This window comes from Vombatus ursinus, unplaced genomic scaffold (genome assembly GCF_900497805.2).
Source record: "Vombatus ursinus unplaced genomic scaffold, bare-nosed wombat genome assembly UNPS02014813.1, whole genome shotgun sequence".
NCBI classification, from domain to species: domain Eukaryota; kingdom Metazoa; phylum Chordata; class Mammalia; order Diprotodontia; family Vombatidae; genus Vombatus; species Vombatus ursinus.
The window spans coordinates 6,844,434-6,864,545 of NW_020954591.1; the positions used below are offsets into that span (position 1 = coordinate 6,844,434).

The 20,112-nt window shown below is 37.2% G+C and overlaps 1 protein-coding gene across 1 annotated transcript in view; it reads right to left on the bottom strand.

Moving 5' to 3' along the window:
• KL (klotho) overlaps nucleotides 1-20,112 on the bottom strand; it is a 55,537-nt gene that overhangs the window by 24,745 nt on the left and 10,680 nt on the right. Inside the window, exons 2-3 of the mRNA XM_027835240.1 lie at nucleotides 5,472-5,982; nucleotides 3,971-4,239 (exon numbers count right to left, since the gene is read on the bottom strand). Of these exons, the coding sequence (XP_027691041.1) occupies nucleotides 3,971-4,239; nucleotides 5,472-5,982 (780 nt within the window). The remainder of the gene's footprint in view (nucleotides 1-3,970; nucleotides 4,240-5,471; nucleotides 5,983-20,112) is intronic.

Sequence of the window (20,112 nt, forward strand, 5' to 3'; positions counted from 1 at the left end):
TATAGAGAATACAAGATCTGCTCTTACAGTCTATTTATTATAGCTTATTGACTATGTGATCCCTTGTCCCAAAGCCTATTGGTATGGGACTTCCTCCTTATTGGTGGAGATGAATGTCCTGCCCTGCATAAGAGACAGGGCAAAGTTGGTGAGAGATAAGAGATCTCTAGCTTTCCCCAGTCTCCCTTGGGGGATTCATCATTTGGAAGCTCTTGGCTTCCAGTTTCAAGAGAGAAGATGGAAGACACCAACTTCACTTCAGGTTTCTGAAGCAAAAGACTGGGAAGACATGAGAGGAGAGGTAAATTTCTATCATGTCCCTATTTCTAGCTTGCTATTCTGGAGACTTCATGGAATTTCCCTTTGGGTAAGATCTAGGACACTCTCTTGGTTGAGCTGAGGCATTTTGCTCTCAATAGGAAATCTCCTTCACTTTGTATAGTCTGGTATATATTCTCCTATGTATAACTTCTCTGATTTCTGTTTTGCTATTCACTATGTGCATTCTAGTGGAAATGGTGTTTGATGAGAAAAGGGTCAAGCCTTGGAGGTTCCTCTTTCTCCTCAAAACAACAAAGTGACCATTAGTTAGATGTAAACTGATCACATCTCCTAGACAAACAATATAGAAGAGAGCAAATACGTTGTAACGTTGGGATGCTGGGGACCCCAAAATGTAAGGATACAGGGGGATTTTGCCTGGAAAGAATTCAATCGCTCAAGCCTTCTTTCAGTCAAGGAGTAGTTTATTGTAACGCCAATAGAAACAGGCAGAGTTCCTAGTGAATCTGCAGTATTATAACACCAGTATGGTGGGCAAGATTCCTAGTAAATTTGCAGCTTGATGAATATTAGACTGATACTTTTATACAGAAAAAGGGTCAGTGAAAAGATCTTGATGGGATTAAGGAGTGATAAATAGCCTGGGGTGGGCCAGGTATAGACAATGAAAGGAGTTAAGTACTTGGAGAGCCACAGTGAAAGGGCAATCAAAAGGATTATGGAGTATCTAGGTGGGTTGGGATGGGTTATATGCCTTAAAAGAAATGCCAGGGACTAGGTTGTGTGGGAAAGTTTAGGGATATGATCTTTTCCTTTTAGGGGTCCAGGTCCCATCACCCCATCAGATAGATCTACTTCTAGCCTGGTAGCCCCTCTCTCTAAGGAAAACAGAGTAGTCTCTGCCCTCTTGGCAGGAATGAAGGTCTCCCTTGGAGAAGGGTTCCAGGAGAATAAGCTAGAGTGGTCTGTTCTGCCTCCCTCCAACCCATACATAATGACAGCACCTTTGCCATATGAGGCTCCTCTATACACATGGGCTCACCACAAAACAGGGACATGTATGTTCACCTAAGGTGTTTGCCATTGTCATGGAAGAGATTTAGCATGGTCTAAATTTTGGAAGGTTTCTATATATGGTGAGGAACCCTAAATGCTCTTGTTTGAGGATGACATTGTGTCATTTTGCTGGTTCAGTCAAGCCTCAGAACAAGGCAGAGCTCTCTGGAGATGATTCAACAAATAGTTAACAAAAGAAAAACCAAGTGGTTGAAGAATAGCTATTATCTAGATTATAGCATTCAGATAGGTGAATAATCCATAGGGTTTATCTATCAAAATATAATTTTTGTACAGATAGTGAATAGGAACAATGAGTTAGGCCCAGACTTAAACAGGAAAAGTCTTAACACATACTAGGCATATAATAAATGTCTACTGAAAGAACAGATGAGTTCTTTTTTGTATTCTCCAAGGTGCCTAGAATAGTGTCTTAAACATAACATAATCTCGTTTAGGTCCACAATCTAAAGTATTTCACATTTCTTGTAATCTCTTTATAATGAGAGGAAATTTCATTTCCTGAGTAACAAAACTTAAGGCCTACTTATACTCTTTTAAAGACTTATCAGTATTCTTCATTGTGGTTCAACATGCAAGGTGTCTCAAAAGTCTTTGTGCAAGCTTAAACCTGCAAAAGGACTTTCAGGATATCTTGCATAAGCCCAGGTCTACAAAACTGAAACAGAATTGGAGATAAACAAAATACATGGCCATTACTGATCGTTTATATTTGTATCTCCAGCAGTATCACAGCACTTAGCACATAGCAAGCACTTAATGAAAGCGTTTTCATTTAGTCAATCATTATAAGTTACTGTGGCTCCTGAAAGTAGCTCCACAAATTGCAGGACTAATTTTTTCTATATTTCCATTATTCAGATTGTGGAGACAAATAAGCTGTCATAAATTGTTTTGAGTCTTTCCAAATCAACCAATTTTGTCATGATTATATAAAAATGAGGCAATGTGACTTAACAGCCAGTCTTGAAGCCAGGAAGATCTGTGTTCAATCCTGCCTCTGACAGTCAATCAGTTAATAAACATTTATTAAGCATCTACTAAATTCTAGGTACTGAGTAAGCTCTAGGAATACAAAAAGAGGTAAAAGACGATCCCTGCCCTCAAGGAGCTTACAATCTAGTGGGGGAGACATGCAAACAAATATATACAAAGCAAGTTATCTGCAGGATAAATAGGAAATAATTAACAGAGGGGAGGCACTAGAATTAAGAGGGGTTAGGGAAAATAAGAGACGGGATTTCATTTGGAATTTAAAAGGAGTGGTCAGTAAGGAGAAGGGAGGAGGGAAAGCATTCCAAGCATAGAGGACATCCAGAGAAAATGTTATACTGACTGGCTTTGTGACCCTAGGCCGGGCATTTAGCTTCTCAGTGTTCTTGGTAGCTCCCTAAGACTCTATGTTGTAGAGAAGTTGCCTAGCTAAGTTGGGAGAGAGATTTTTCCTTACCTGGGAGATCCATATAATGATGCAATCATGGGTACTATCCATATAAATAGAGCCCAAGGTTCCATAAGAACAGAATGAGCTCCTTTGCTAAAATATTTTGCTAAAATCTAGATTAAATTTATCTAGAATCTAAAGATTTCTTGACCTTTTTATCTGTCATGGACCCCTTTGTCAATATGATAAAGCTAATAGATTCTTCTCAGAGTCACATTCTTATTGCATATGCACAAAATATGGATAAAATAAAATATACAGGATTACAAAGGAAAACAATTATATTGAAGTATAGTTATCAAAAACATGTTTTTTAATTCACAGTCCCCCCTCTTCCCAACCCGGAACCTGCCCACGGATCCCTTGATTATCCCTGTACCTCAGGTTAAGAATCTCAGCACAGCATTACACCATCTGCTATCGTATCAGAGAAGAGAACAATCCTGGCATGGCATGGCCTGTTCTTGATGGAATCTCACTGACTCTAGATGTTTCATAACCATTTTTTTCAAATCTTCTAAAATCTTGCTTGTAATCAAAGTTAAGCTGCTAGCCTAGGGTCTGGCAAACTCTACTATCTTTCCCTTTTAAAAAACTGGGAGATTTTTCCTTCAGTTTTGCAGTATCTCTCCTTCACTCCATGATCCTTCAACTAGTACTGTTGCGGCTCAGCAGTCATACCTACCTGCTCTTTCCATTCAAGCCAGTTGCTTTTAAAAGTATTTAATATAACTGTAAAAATGACTACCACCTTTAAATTTTAAGAGATAAAAGAATCCACTGAATGTGGGAATACCAACAAATACCTCTGCATGGATTGTTTTGTAGTAATTACATACCACAGTGAATATTAACATGAAGAATATATTTAGTTTTATAAATGAAGATTAGTGAATTATTGAGGGATAACTGATTTCATACTGTTTCTTTCTCATAAACTTTGATATATTTAATTTTCTCTTTTTCCAAATGCTTTAAGTTCATTATGAAAGTAAGAATATTTTTGTGGAAGGTATAATTTATCGAATTTGGTGTTTGCCATGCATCATTATGGAACTGTTTGGCCCAAAGAATTGAAAGCATATAGCTATTTTTAGCCTAAAAATGAAACACTACTTACTAGAAACAAGACTTGATGGGACTGTTGATTTGTGACAGCTGACTTACTTGAATGTAGTTGTCAACAACTCCCCAAGCAAAGCCACAAGGAAATGTCCCTTCTATTGGTAGATTTTCTGGTAAAGAAGGGAAGCCATTTCTTTCTATCAGCTTTTGGTAAAACAAGGCTGAAGACTTTGGCAGCAGCTTCTTATCATGACTTAGGAAATCTATGTAAAATAATCCACGTCTAATGCTGTATCCTCTGTGCCATTCAAAGCCATCCATGAGGGACCAAACAGTATAACCAATGACTTCGACTCCATCATATTTGATGGCTAGTAGGAGGAAAGGAAAGGGGAGAGGGAGGGAAGAAGAGACAAAATAACCTTGAATTACTCATTTGTCTTATGAGTAATACATTATATGAAGTCCCCAGATCTCTAAAATATAAATGAACAAATACAACTCCTCATAATTAAGATATTTATTTATAATAACCAACCTGGCAATGTACATAATAGTGCTAATACTGAGTCTTTTGATTTTTAGAACTATCTCAAAGCTATTAGGGAAAAATTTCAACTTCTTTTCTTAAATACTTAATGGTTCCTAGATAATTTTAAAAGTACAAATTAATAATTATGTCTACATCATTCACTAAAGTTAAAACTGAAAAATATACTCTTAGTTTAAAAGCATCTTTCAGTAGCAGCACTCCAGCAATGTTTTTTTTTTTAAATTCATTTAAATAGATCTTTAGTTCTATTATTTAAATACCCAGGTTAAGTATAATGTGCATGGCCTAGTAAACTAATTTAAAAAAAAAATTTACACAAGTTTGCAATTAAGCCTAGAGTTTAATATTAACCCAACAAAAAAGTTCTGCTTATGTTACTGTATCTCACAAAACTAATTCTGATTTCCTAGCAATGAAGCTTGAATTTCATTTCATTCAAAGACAGTGCTTTTAAAAGTACAGAAAAACTATTGTATAATTATTTTCCTATGACATTCTGATGTGCTCTTTTCAAAATTACATATTTATGCCCTTTACCATCATTTAATAGTATATAAACACACAAACTAGGAGCTACATATCTTGGGGAGGAAGGGAGGAGCATCATTCTTAATGTGTGATCTAACAGAAAGAGTTCAGACCCCAACTCAGAATTTTACTCACTATACCCCAATTTTCACCTTTATCAAATGAAACTAATATTGTTATTCATAAAATTTTTCAACTTTTCAAACTGGAAAGGTACTACATAACAGCTAAACATTACTATTGCCATAACACTGGCTTACGTGACTCTGGGCAAGTCACTCAGTTTCCTCATCTGTAAAAATGGGGATAATAACAGCACCTACCTGCCAAGGTTCTTATGAAGATAAAATGAGATAATAACTGTAAAGTGCTTTGTAAACTTTAAAACGCTATATAAGTTCTAATTATTGTTATAATAATGTTGTTGTTAATAAATATTAAAATATTGGGATTTAATAAGCTTAGGAATTTTTTTCTTAATGAGTTTTTTACAAGAAATTAATATGTTAGCAACACTCCTACCTTTTAAAGTTTCCATAATGAACTTTTTGAGGTAATACATATACTTGGCATCATCCCTCTTGGTGGTACCTGAAACAAACCAGCCATTCTCTACAATGAAAATCTGAGGATGGTTATATTCAAGGTCTATCCAGGAAAGGAGCTGCCTCAGACTAGGTGATTCCAATTGACGAAACTTCATATGAGGGTCCAGGAGCTGAAAACTCAGGGTTGGTCCAAAGGAAAGTGCAAAAAAGTCAGCTGTTCCCTTGATGAAATTTTTCTCAGATTCAGTAAAATTTGGCAAAAGAGATGAAAGGTTTTCTTTCATGCTCTGCGGGTAGTCACCATCAATGAAAATTGGTTTGGCAAACCAGCCCAATACAAAGTCAAGAGATTTTTGACATTCTTTTAAGTCACGTTCAGTCATCTTTCGGGGACTGATCCAGTGGGAACTAAGTGCAATAGACACTTGTCCTCCTTGAGTTGAACGAAAAGATGTATTGTAGAGATGCCAGACTTTAGCATGGGCCTAGAAAAGAAAGAAAAAAAGAACAATCAGTTTGCCTTCTGTTCTGACTTGAAACATGTTTCAGCAATGACTTCTACTGTTATGGGTTTCAGCACCCAACCCAGTTATCAACCATACCATTGCAATAAAACAGTCATTTTCAATGCCAGACATTTCTAATATCCTCCAGCGCTATATTATCAGCCGGGGAAAAATATGGTTTTCTCATATATATGAAGGGAATTCAGTAAATAAGGTAAAGCTAAGCAAATATTCAATCAATCAGTCAATAAACATTTATTACCATCATCATTATTATTATTAGAGTGTGACTAGATGGGCTGTTGTTCCGATGCCAAAGATACATTTGCCTAAAAGACTACAGAGAACTCACAAAAGGCAAATGCTCACACAGAGGTCAGAAGAATAGATACAAGGGCACTCTCAAGATCTCTCTGAGGAACTTTCGAATCGATTGTGAGATATGGGAGACACTAGCACAGGACCACCCATCATGGCATGCCCGCATTAAAGAAAGCACTGGGCTGTATGAGTGAAGCAGAATTGCAGTAGCTCAAAAGAAACATGAAATGCACAATTTTAGAGATATCTCTACTCCAAATAGTCATGTGGACTCTTCGGGCCCCACCTAAGGTACAGCCTTCTGAGCTCGTATTGGTCCAATGAGCCACAGTCCAACATGTTGTACCTTGACTCCAACTTAGTGATGTCATTTTGGTCCTCTTCAAGAGTGAATGATAATAACAATTAACTATGTATGTGCCAGATACTGTACCAAGCACTGGAGAGGCAAAAAGAGGCAAAAAAAAAATAGTTCCTGCCCTCAAGGAGCTTACAATCTAATGGGGGAGAAAACATGCAAACAAATATATAAAAGAAAGCTATATAAAGAATAAATTAGTGGATAGAGTACCAGTCCTGGAGTCAGGAAGACTCATCTTCCTGAGTTCAAATTTTGCCTCAGGTACTTACTAGCTGTGTGACCCTGAGCAAGTCACCTAACCCTGTTTGCCTCAGTTTCCTCATCTGTAAAAATGAGCTGGAGGGGCAGCTAGGTGGTGCAGTGGATAGAGCACTGGCCTCGAAGTCAGGAGGACCTGAGTTCAATTCTGGCCTCTGACCAAACACTTGACACTTACTAGCTATGTGACCCTGGGCAAGTCACTTAATCTCAATTGCCTAAATAAATAAATAAACACAATTTTTAAAAAGATGAGCTGGAGAAGGAAATGTCAAATCACTCAATATCTCTGCCAAGAAAATGCTAAATGGGGTCATAAAAGGTCAGACAGAACTGAAAAATGACTGAACAACAATAACAAAAATGAAAATAAGGCACTGGAATTAAGAGGGGTTGGGAATGGCTTCCTGAAGAAAGTGGGATTTTAGTTGGGAGTTAAAGGAAGTCAGGGAGGTCAGTAATCAGAGCTGAAGAGGTACAGAGTTCCAGGCATTGGGGACAGTCAGAGAAAATGTTGGGAGACAAGATATGGAGTGTGCATATATATAACCACATTCTATAAAATATATATCATATAACAACCAGGAGGCCAGTGTCACTAGAACAAAGAGTACTTGTAGGGAAGTAAGGAGTAAGAAGATCGATAAAGTAGGAGGGGCTAGATTATGAAGGTCTTTGGATTCTGAATAGAGCATTGTGTGTTTGATCCTAGAAGCAATAGGATTCATTTTTTGATCCTTAACCCATACTCAGAATTCAAAGGGTAGCTCTGGCTTCCTGGAGACTAGCAAGGCCTTTTCAGGATTCTCCCCATGAGTCAGGGTACAAAACACCTAACTGTAGCTGATAGGGAACAACAACCCTCTAGATATCCACCTCTTCCTTAACAGCTGTTGAAAACAATGGTTTGTTAGCATCGAGTTTCCTTTGTTACCATAAATTCTTAATAACTTTTTGATATCTCATTTTTGCATTTCCCTTCCTGTCCATTAAGATGCTGATGATATTTTCTCATTCCTATCTGAATTTAGTTGCCCTCCAACTTTGAAACATTCTGACTTACTTTTCTAGTTTTCAAGCTTAAGTGCTCCAGTGAATTTTGTGTGACATTCTATTTGAAGCTTCTATTCTTATTTTTCCCCTTTGATTTCTCACACTCATCAAATCCTGCCAATTTTCACACTGCTCCCAGTGAAAGCTTTATGACAAACCTATTTTTTCTTCCCTAAATATTCTTCTCCTTGCAGCTCATTTATGTGTGTCTGTCCAAGGACAGCCTCATCCACATTATGAAGTCACCCACACATTTCAAAGTTATGAAGTCATTTATGACTAACTTGTACTATAAGATTTTTGAGGCAGATACTTTGCTTATTGTGCTGTAGTCTATAAAATACCTTACATGCTACAACAATCTACCCAACCGATCAGCATTTGTTGAGGACCAACGATTTCTTCCAAAACATATTTTATATGTTTTATATGTTTATACCCATCTTTCAATGTGTGCTATGCAAGAAAACATTTTCATTAATATAATTGGGTCATTTGCTCATGTTCCAAAATTTAACTGTCAGGTTACCATATCCCACCCACCCCTGCCAATGACAGAAAAAACTCCCAAGAAAATAAGAAAGAAGTAAGGTTCCCAGATTAATATAGAAGGTTTATGGAAAAAAACTCCCCCCCAAGACTCACCTTGACTATAGTCCAGTGATCTTTAAAAAAATGTTTGGTATGGACACTTGTATCCCAAATGTGATAAATACCTCTTAGCAGGGCAAATGACTTGAAGGGAACAATTGTCGCTTCAAAGTGGGTTACAGGCATATCAGGAACAAAGAGCCCTGTTTCTGAAAGTGCTCTAAGGCTCCCCAGACTTTCTGAAGCTCATGGTGAAACTATTTTTCCATCTCTCTTTGATTTTGCAAATAGTCAAAGAGAGTTTCTCATGAAGGCACCAACTTATAATTAAGAATTAACAAATGAGGGGAAGCTAGGTGGCACAGTGTATACAGCAAAGGCCCTGAAGTCAGGAGGACCTGAGTTCAAATCTGGCCTCATACCAAACACTTGGCACTTACTAGCTGTGTGACTCTGGGCAAGTCACTTAACTCCAATTGCCAAAAAAAAAAAGAATTAACAAATGAATTGCAGAGTACTGTGCAGTCATCTTGATCTAATTCTAACTCAGTGACTTCAGGTATACCTCAGTCTTCAGAGAGTGTTACAAGACTGCCTAAAAACCAGATACTCAGACAGTAGTGTCAAACTTGACAAAGTTTTCCTAGGTAACTGCATTGATATTTTGTGAACTACACATCACACAGCCATCATCTTGAACAGGATGGTCCCATACCAGCCCCAACATACCATTCTAGGAGTCTACTTGACTAGAAAGTGATGTTAAGTGTTGAGATTTAGGGGTAATGGGATCCCAAAATAGCAATATACAGGTCCTGCCTGAATGAATTCAACCCAAGCCTTCTTTCAGCCAAAGACAAGGTTTATTAGAACATTCATCCAGGGTGGGTGAGATTAAGAATCCACCATATTGGCCAGACTCTTAAGGAATCTAAGCATTTGTATTGCTAATGCAAGGGGGCCAGATTGAAACCGAGCCATTGGCAAGACTCTTAAGGAATCTGAGCACCTTAATGGAAAAGACCGAGGGAGGGATCTAGGAGTGGCTAAGTAGTCTGGGGTGACTGGGAATGCCAGGGACCTGGACCAAGTGGCCAAGGAAGACTAGGGTCTAGATATGATCCAGAAGTGGAGGTCTAGGGTGGGGCCAGGTGCAAACAATGAAAGGCCAGTTGAGAGGATTACTGGGATGATGTCTCAGGCAAACCGCCAGAGACTTGACCATGTGGGAAAAAGAGAAAACTCAAAGAGAGTTTGTGGGGGGGGGGATAATGTGGGGGGTGTCCAGGGCCTATACTCTGTCATTAAGAATATCTATATTCCACTCACTCAGTATATACTAACACACATTTAGATAGATGATAGATAAATAGATAGACAAATAATTTATAACTTAGCTAAATGCTAAGTATTGGAGATACTTTCTCTGAAAACAGCAAATAAGATAGCCCTTTGCCCTCAAAGAGCTTACAGTCTAATGGGGGAAGGCATAAAGAGATATAGAAAAGCAGAGTGGGAAGAGGAAAGAGGATACTTGCTTGAGACCTATCAAGGAAACTGAAGTAAATGGTGGTGCCTTGGAGGATTACCTATCAGAAAAGCTCCTTAATGTACTTTGAATTTAGTTGCTTTCACAACCATCCTTTAGGTTGTGCAGATCTTAGTTCAGTACTTCAATGACTCTCTGATCCCAAAATTGGTGCTGTGGGCAACACAATCCACCTACACCTCTTCATTGTGTGTAATTGCTGTCCAAGTCCTTCTGCAAATCAGTCAAAGGGGTCCACCTACCCAATAAACTTGGGGCCTTCCTCTAGATCTAAGGTTCTTAACACGAGGTCCATGAACCTATTTTCTTTTAAAAATACATATTTTTATAACTGTATTTCAATTACATTGGTTTCCTTTGTTATCTTATGTGTAAAAACACCGTTCTGAGAAGGCTTCACCAAACTGCCGAAAGGGTCCATATATAGAAAAAGGGTAAGAACCCCCTGCTCTAGATCCCTTGATAGTCTGTGACTACTGGTGGATTACTATCATTGGTTATCTCTCACTCCAGACACATGATAGGTCTTCCTTTCCTGGTCATACCTCTTACTTAGGACTACACTTAGTGGTGGCTTTAAGACAGTTGCCAGAAGGGGTTCATTATCAGGAAATACTCTGTCAACTGCCAGGTGGTATGGTGGAAAGAGTCCTGGACCTTTCCTGAACCTTGTGGGTTCTAATCCTGCCTTCTTAGTAGTATTAGCTCATCATGGTCAAGCCATCTCTCAGACCATGTGTTTCTTCATCTGTAAAATGTAAATAATAATAATATCTGTGGCACATAGACTTTGGGGTTGGAGTGAGGATCAAATTAGATACTGTATATAAAGCAGCTTGTAAAACTTGAAGGTCTATATTAATGAGAGATACTATATCAGAGCGGTTGTCATGACTCCAAATGTTCAAATGACTCCCATCCTTCTTGGGGCTTACTTCTTCCATAGAATTTTATAATACATGAAATCTGCTCCCAAAATCTAAGGGGCTAGGCAGACCATGATTGATTAGCTTCTCTTTATCATAAATTCTAAGCTTCTCCCCAAGGCTTCCACCATTTCTACCTACCAGAATCCAGTCTTCCCTTCCTGGTCTGAATCAGATCCAAAATATAAATTTTCCCTTGTTGGATTCTTTGTTTTTAAGCATGAAGTGATCATTAAGTCAATAGATTAAGTCAATAAAACCTTTTCCACTGACCTTTTTCCCTTTATTTGAAGTCACCTGAGTTAGAATCAGATCAAGATAACTGCATAGTGCTTTGCAATTCATTTGTTAATTCATAACTATAGGGCCTTTATGAAATATTCTCTTTGGCTATTTGCAAAATTGAAGAGAGATGGAAAAATAGTTTCACCATGAACTTCAGAAACTGAGATCTATGTCAAAACAGAACATGTCACCACTCCTACATGCCTATATGCAAAGCTGGTGATCTTTGTCCTTCTATTTCTTCTTCTTAGAAACAGGCAGCTAGGTGACACAGTAGATAGTGCACAAGTCTTAGAGTCAGATCGAATTCAAATATGGCCTCAGATCCTTACTAGATGTCTGACCCTAGGCAAGTCACTTAACTTTTCTTTGCCTCATCTTCTTCAACTATAAAATAGGAAGCACCTACCTGACAGGGGTATGGTGTGAAGATCAAATAAGTTAACATATGTAAAGTACTTTGTATACCTTAAAGTACTACATATAAATATTGTGGTTCAGTCATTTTCAGTTGTGTCTGACTCTTTGTGACTACACTTGGGGTTTTCTTGGCCAAGATACTGGAGTGGTTTGCTATTTCCTTCTTCAGTTCATTTTACATATAAATACAAATTATCATTACTATTACCCCTCTAACGTCAATATCATTTGTATTTCTTCTGCCTCTATCTTCCTACGTAATCTCCACCGTGCTTTGCTTGCTTCATTCCAGAATTTCTTTGTGAGCAAGTATAAAATGCTACCTTTTATATCTATCTTCTTTCTTTTGAATATGTTTTACTCTTACAGAGTCATACTGTAGTCGTAGTCCTCATCCCACCAAATGACACCTATGAGGAAAAAATTTCCTCTTTGAATTAGGATATTTAGTTCTTGCTTTCTTCAGACATATCGAGCCATGAGTTATATGATTGACTCTTTGCAGATTATGTCTCCTGCAAACTTTTGGGTATCATCCCTGCTCTTTTTCATACTTTGTAGATACTCTTGATATCTTATTTAGAGGAAGTTTTCTCCCTCCCCCTTCCTCTCTGAGCCCTTTGGATTAAATTTGTACAACTCTCAGAAAATACATCCTCACCAGACTTGTTTGTTAGATGGGACAAAGGTTCCCTAGCTCCCTGTTACCCTTGGAAAGATCACATCTGACAACTGACTCCTTCTAACAGAATGTTTGAATGGGGAGAGGGGAAATAGAATAACTTGCCTCTCTACCCACTTAGCTCCTGCTGTTGCAAGAGAATGGACTGAGGAGGTGCCTCTCTATTGTAAAATGAAGTAGGTCCTTCTTCGTTGAGTACAGTGGTTCCTAGTGGGCCTTTCTGTTTACCAGTGTTGGCCAAAACCCTCCTGATTCCTATACTGACAGGAATTGATTTGTCTTGTGGAAAAGGCTTTTAAGTCACCTGCTGTTGAAGGAGGAGGAGCTAAAATATAGGTTTGAGTCCTAATGAGGGGACACTTACTGGATGTGACCTAATTTGATTGGAATCAGTAGACATGGGGTCAGAATGGGGTCAGATAGGTCTTCAGTAGCCTCTTTCTCTGCCTCTCCATATTTTCCCTTCTGAGGTTGGCCACAGAACAACTTTGTGAGGTTGCTCTGACTTCCTTTCTGGTGGCCTAGAGGAAGAGGAGCTATTTACTAAACTTTGGACCTCATTTCCTGCTGGACAGCCGTAAGACTCTTCTATAACTTGGACTTGAGCCCAAGAAGTGTAATCCTGGTTTTGTTTCCTTTTTTTTCTTTTTCTTTGTTGATAAGGATTTAGGAAATTCCTCATTTACTTGGATCCCAGTAGGCCCAGAACTGGTGTCAATTGTAATCTAGTGCAGTCCTCTCAGGAAGAAAAATTAAGTACCTTACTTTTTTGGATAATTAAGAATTTTGTTATAGGAGTTATTTTTGATCATTTGTATTTTCTTTGTTGAGTTAATGTTTCTTCTGAGAGTCCATATTCTCTGTAGTTCAATTTATTCTAGATTTATGTATGTTACTAATTATAGAATTTCTCCCATACATTTTTTAAAAATTCTTTATTTTGTGCAGTTCAACTTACCCAGCACTGAATATCTATGGTTGAGAAAACCCCCAAAGTCCCAATCCCCACGTAATTGGGTGCACAAAAACTATGTAAGAATGGAGAGAGGCGAGGGAGTTTCTTCTTCAAAGTCTTTCCCCATATTCTAGCAAATTCATTATCATCATTGTATTCCAGTCCTCACCAGGCCATTGAAACAGTGATACAGAAATCCAAATACTAGATGATGATGATGATGATGATGATGGTGATGGTGATGGTGATGGTGATGATAATGATAGCATTTATATAGTGCTTTAAGGTTGGAAAAGCACTTTACAAATTTTAGCTCATTTTATCCTCACAACAATTCTGGCAGGTAGGGGCCCTTTTAATCCACCTATTCACTTCCTAAATTTGCCTCTTTCTTAAATTCCTTGATCTTTACTTTCTTGACCAAGATTTTATCATCTCTAACAATGTTTTATTTATTTTTTTTAACATTCTCCCTAACAGCATCACTTCTGCTCATGTGAACCACCAGAAGAGGGTAGAAGTCATCTACTCAAGTTTTCAGACCTTCCTTTTGAAGCTCTTTAAATACATTCCCAAAACACAGCATAAGTCACTATTGGGATTATGTCAATAAGTAGCTATTTTAGGACCTTTCAGCAGGAGGTTACCAACCACCACCACTGATCATTTCTTCCTCTGACCTTTCCTGGATGATCTCATACCTAACAAAACCAATGAATCTATAACATCATTCACCTAAAGGAAAGCAACTACTTGTTCTACACCTTACACAGATCCCTCCTCTTCAGGAAGAGCTTTATGTTCTTACTTCCAAGTATTCATTCATCGGGCCTTTATCCCTTTCTTTTTTCTTTTCTACTTAACATTCTTCTACTCTTCAACCTTTTGATACACACACATCAAGATTCTCCTCTCCCTCTTCAGATTCTTCTTCTTCTTCATTTTCACACAGAAGCCCTTATTCCATTTTTTTAAGGAATACATTATTTTCACTAACAACCTGGAGGTAGAATGATGTTCTTTAAGCCCTTTATCCTACTCTTCTAGGAGAGAGACAAGCCTATACTTGAAGCATAAATGGTAGCACTTGGTCACAGCAGAAATATAAACAAAGTACACTCTTTACAAGTCACTGAAAAATTCTACCTTCATGCTATCCATACTTCTTGGAAATGATATCCTCAGTCTTTGCCTTCCTTGGTATAAGCACCCCTAGAGAACTGCTACGGACAATTGCAAGTGGGGTTCAACACAGGAAATGCCAATCTCTTTCTCACCTCATTAGTACCTCATTAACACTTTAAAAGCCACATTCAACTCCTTTCCCTGCTCTCACTGAATTTTTGCCTTGTCCTACCAACATATTCTATTTACCTTGTCTTACTAACAGCCTTCTCTTGTATATATTCTTATAACCAGAGAGCTGTATGTCATCAAGGTCACCAAAGAGCAGTGCTGTGTTATAGAAAGTGGGGTGGACTTGGAGTCAGGAGAAACCTGAGTTCAGATTCTGCCTTTGATACTCACTAGCTGCATGGCCTTGGACAAATCCATTTGATCTCGGTAAACCATAATGAGCAAATATTCCGTACCATTTCCCATGTGCCCAAATGCTAAGTCACATCTGTCCAACTGGAAGCATGCAGAGCTCATCTGGGCAAACTGTAATGAAATAAAGCTAATGTAAGGAGAACTGATTGGGAACCATCCCATCAAGAATGTAGAGTATGGACTTTGGTAGTTTGTTAAAAGGTGTCAATTGTTCTCTTAACAAGTTGTCCAGGCAGCTAGGTGGTGTAGTGGATAGAGCACTGGCCCTGGAGTCAGGAGGACCTAAGTTCAAATCCAGCCTCAGACACATAACACTCACACAGACTCTGGGCAAGTCACTTAACCCCAACTGCCTTGCCAAAAAAACAAACAAACAAATAAAAAAAACAAGTTGTCAATGGGCAAGTCATCCTTGGGAGTAGAGGAGGAGAAGCATGATCAAAATGATTGGGTAACTCTTTTCATCAGCCCCTTCCCACATCCTTTACAATAATACTTGTAGTGTCTACTTCACAGGGTTATTATGAAGATCAAATGAATAAAGCATACAAAGTGCTATATACTTCTCAGCTATAATTAAGGTCGTCAAAACTTTACCTAGGAGATTCTAAGAGCCGCACCTCCCTTTCATATCCCTTCCCCACATCTGCTGAAATGCTTACTGGGAAAGGAGGTACAGCTGGCATGTCTATGCTCACCTTAAAGACTTTGCTATCAGCATGAACAAATCAATATGTATGAACTTTAAAGATAGTACCAATACACCCTACATTCCTTTCCCCTTGCACAGCAATCTCATTATCTCATGGAAATGAAAAATAGCATTAATAATAATGTTGAAGAGGAAGCATATAGTGAATACCACCAGAATACTACCACCAACATACAACTACAAAAAGAATAATTCTGTGATTTTTCTCTCAATTCTAGCCATCATATATTATATAAACACAGGCACCAAAACTTGTCCACAGAATAAATATCTCTTTTAATTTTGTGATTATCCCTGTTTATTTTTATTATTCTCTCCTCATATATCTTTTAAAGATTCTTTCTAAAGGTCTTCAAATATCAATAACAAAGCACAAGTTGAATAATCCCAATTTCTATAACTCTTTCTCATTAGTCAAACCTTAAATCTTTTTTTGTTTTCCTCCTAGGCATATTGCCTCCTTACTTATAAGTAACTCCTCTTAAAATTTATGGGTGATATATAGGATGAGGAAGAGGAATCAAAATAAGCATGCAAAAAAAAATCCAAAAATGAATGAAATATAACATGGCTAGAATACAATTTAAGCCCCGGTTCTTGGAATTTTAAAAAACCCAACAACATTGTGTGATGAATACTACCAGTACAACACATTTTAATGGCACTATTTTGGTATTTGTGCTTTGTTAGGGAATCATAATCAGAACAATAAATCAGTGATTAGCATTGAGTCTTAAATTGCTTTTCTTTAGGCGCTTTCCCACTTCCTCTTTTGTAAGACACACCCAATAAATCATGTTTTTGAAACCACCATAGACACTCAGAACTACACTAAAAATTTAACTAGCTGCAAAATGGTAACAATAGTGCTTTCATTTCTAAGAGTTCATCCATCAAAATGGTTGCTTATTCCAAGGGAATAAAGGAATTTCATAAATGGTGTACCAGAAACAATTATTAATGTGGACTTTTATCAGGTAATAGTGATGTCAATCCATCGAAAACTATTTCTATCAATTGGTGTTCATTTCTTTAGATAACCAATTACAATAGCTAACTGGGTACAAAAATTCCACTGGATATGCTTTATTTTTTCACATATTTCAAGAATATAAATTCAAAAGTAAGTTCCCAGGTTGATTTCTTTTTTTTTTTTAAGGAAGAATTGAAGTAAAAAGATATAAAAGAATGAATTTAACCAGAATGGGAGCTCTGCACTATACAGCTGAAAAAAGAGTTCATTTATCCCAATAGGTAAAAATTCCAGAAAATGGCAGCACCCAAACCCAAACCCAGATCTCCTCCAAGTTCAATGTTTTATCCAATATATGGTATTTCCTTTTCAACATCCTTTCTAACTAAAATTTTATCATTCCATGGTTCTAGTTATATAAGTTTTTAAAAAGGGCTATTGTTTAAATATGCTAAGGTAACATTACTGACTCACCATCATCAGATCTTGTATAAGCTTTGAGTTCTATGTGCATAAGTTTCTATGAGTTAGACATAACAAAGCTTCTAGTTGCTAGTCCCATTAAGCACCTGATATCTTGAAGATGATTATCCATTTCAGTCAGGTGTAAATCTAGAGGGAATGTAGTTCTTTTATTCAACAACATTCATAAAGCATCTGTATGTGCTTGTAAGATAAATGAGATTTGATACTCACCTTCAAAAAGTTTAATCTAGTAGGAGAAATAAGACTATGTAAATGTAATTGAGTTTCTATGATAACCCCTTTACTAAAATTTTTCCTCTCTGAGGTCACCAGTGACCTTCTAAATATCAAATCCCATGACTTCTTTTATTCATTAGACTTCCCTGTTTTCCTATTACCGTGGGTGTTTACCCCCAAGTATCTATCCTTGGCCAGGTTTTTGTTTGTTTTTTGTTTTGTTTTTATCATTCTACACCAAGGGTTCTTGACCTTTGAAGATGAAGGCTCTGGACTCCTCAGAATAGTATTTTAAATATATGAAGTAAATCCTAAATTATAGTTAGAAGTTAGTAAGAATAAAGATGTAATTTTTCCATCCAAGTTTATAGACCCTAATCCCAGGTCAAGAACCCCTAGTCTACACTACCATCCTTAGCAATATCTTTTTAAAATTTTATTTTTTTCTGAATCTAACAAATATCACATAAAATGATCATTTTTGTATTCAAATTATAACAAAAAAGAGGATTGTATGTGAAACTATAAATATTTATTATTATGCAGCTTGCTTTTCCTTTGAAATATATAATAAATTCAACATGAAACTTCCAAAGATATCCCACTTCTCTGTTTCTTGATGTTGTCTTCTGTCAATTTTTTTTTAAAAATACTTTAATTACTCTCTTTTCTTAACTACCCTATTGGTAGTTCCCCTCTCCCCAATGAAAACTAAAATCCCCTTCAATAAATAGGCACAATCAAGCAAAACTAATCCCCTAAACTACCAGTTCTATCAATAGGGCATTAGTGTGCATTGGTTGTAGCTGCAAATGTATGTCTCACTATGCATCTTGATTCATCACCTCTCTATAAGGAGATGGGTAGCATGCTTCATCATTGATCCCCTAGTACTGTGGCTGGCTATTACATTGATTAGAATTCTTAGTTTCTCACTATTACATTGATTAGAATTCTTAAGTCTCTCAAAGTCATTTTTCTTTAAAATGTTGTTAATACACATTTTTCCAGATTTTGCTTACTTCACTCTGCATCAGTTCATACAAGTCCTCCCAAGTTTCTCTGAAAGGGTTCCTTTCTTAACTTCTTAGAGCATTAATAATATCCCATTAAATTTATGTAAATAAGTTGTTCAACTATTCCCAATTAATGAACAACCCCTTAGTTTTCAGTCCTTTGCCAATAGAGATGCTATAAATATTTTACACGTTTGAAGTATTTATTGCTCCTTATGTGCAAAGCACTGTCCTAAGCAACAGAGATAAAAATAGAAACATATGACCTTCCCTGTGCCCAGAGCTAAGATTCTAATGGGGGAAACAATACATGTGAAAAGTGTTAGCTACAAGTCAGATGTAAAAGTCCCACAGTCCTCAGAGTATAGTGGCAAAGCAGATATTAGTGCCTCTTATTTAAAGTCATTTCCACTGATAAAATAAGATCAGTTTCTGATGTAAAACTACTTGACAGTGCCTTGGCATTTAGTGGTAAGATCTTTAGTTTCTAGGTCTTCAACAGCTGTGGCTATAGCACTGGCAGGAGCAGTTGCCTGGCTGCATCTTCATAGAGTTACTTCCTAAGATAATAGCTGAGGCCAGTAGGCTTAAAATCTGCTATTCACAAGGCTCTTGGGTTCAAGGGTCTGGACTGTCTCCATCTGAGGAGAGAAAGTGGTCACAGTGATGAAGATAGTTTGGCTTCTGTCACATGTTGCCTTCTTGCCTTTCCCTCAATATAACTCCATGCTACAAGCAAAGGTGGGTTGCCTATCCTGTGTGTGGCAGTTGATTGGCAGTTGGTGGAGATGGTGGGCCCCTTCTCATATAATTTTTCTCCTTCTTTGATCTCTTTGGGGTATAGGCTTAATAATTATATTGCTGGGTCAAAGTTTAATGAATTTTTTAATATAATTCCAAATTGCTTTACAGAATGGTTAGTTGAAATAGTTTACAGTTCTACCAGCGGCACATTTTTGTGCCAATTTTCCCACCACCCTTCTACCAAATGTCATCTTCCCCTATATAATCACCCTTGGAAATCTCATTTACTCATACAGGCTATTTTCAAATCCACCTAACTATACTATCTTGTTGTCCACATCTCTCCAATCTTGTTCATAAGAATTACACAAGTATCTTTGTCAAATTCTTTGCTAAATCTAGGTAATATGCCTATATGTCTATAACATTCATCTGATCTATCAATATATTACATCTTCCAGTTTAGAAGTCATTCTGACTTCTGTTTCCTTCTCTAGATGTTCCATTTAAAAATGAGTTCTAGAATTTTGCTCAGAATCTAAGCCAAGCCCATTGGTCTATAGTTTGAGAATTCCATTCTCTTCCTTTTTTTGAAAATTGGGACTTTGTCCTCTAATCCCATGGTGCCTCTCTTGCCTACAATGTTTCAAAGATAATAGAATAGCTTGACAAATAAATCTGCCCATTTTTTTTGATGCCTGAGGATGCAGTTAATCTGGATTAGTCAAATGCCAAAGGCAGTTAGATGCTGTCTTTTTGTCTTATATTTCCCTACTTATCTTGGGTATCAACTCCCTATTAGCCATATTTATTCTATCCTTTCCAGTCCAAAGATTATTCTCCTTATCTACAGAATTCCCATGATCTATCAGTTCTTTAAAACAAAAAATTAGGTTAGTCTGTCATCACCTATTTCTGGCAAAAGGCATGCTAGCTTTCTGTAATCACTGCTTCACTTGAAAATTCTCACAAAGTGTTCATTAATCATGTGTTATACAATTTTTTCCAGG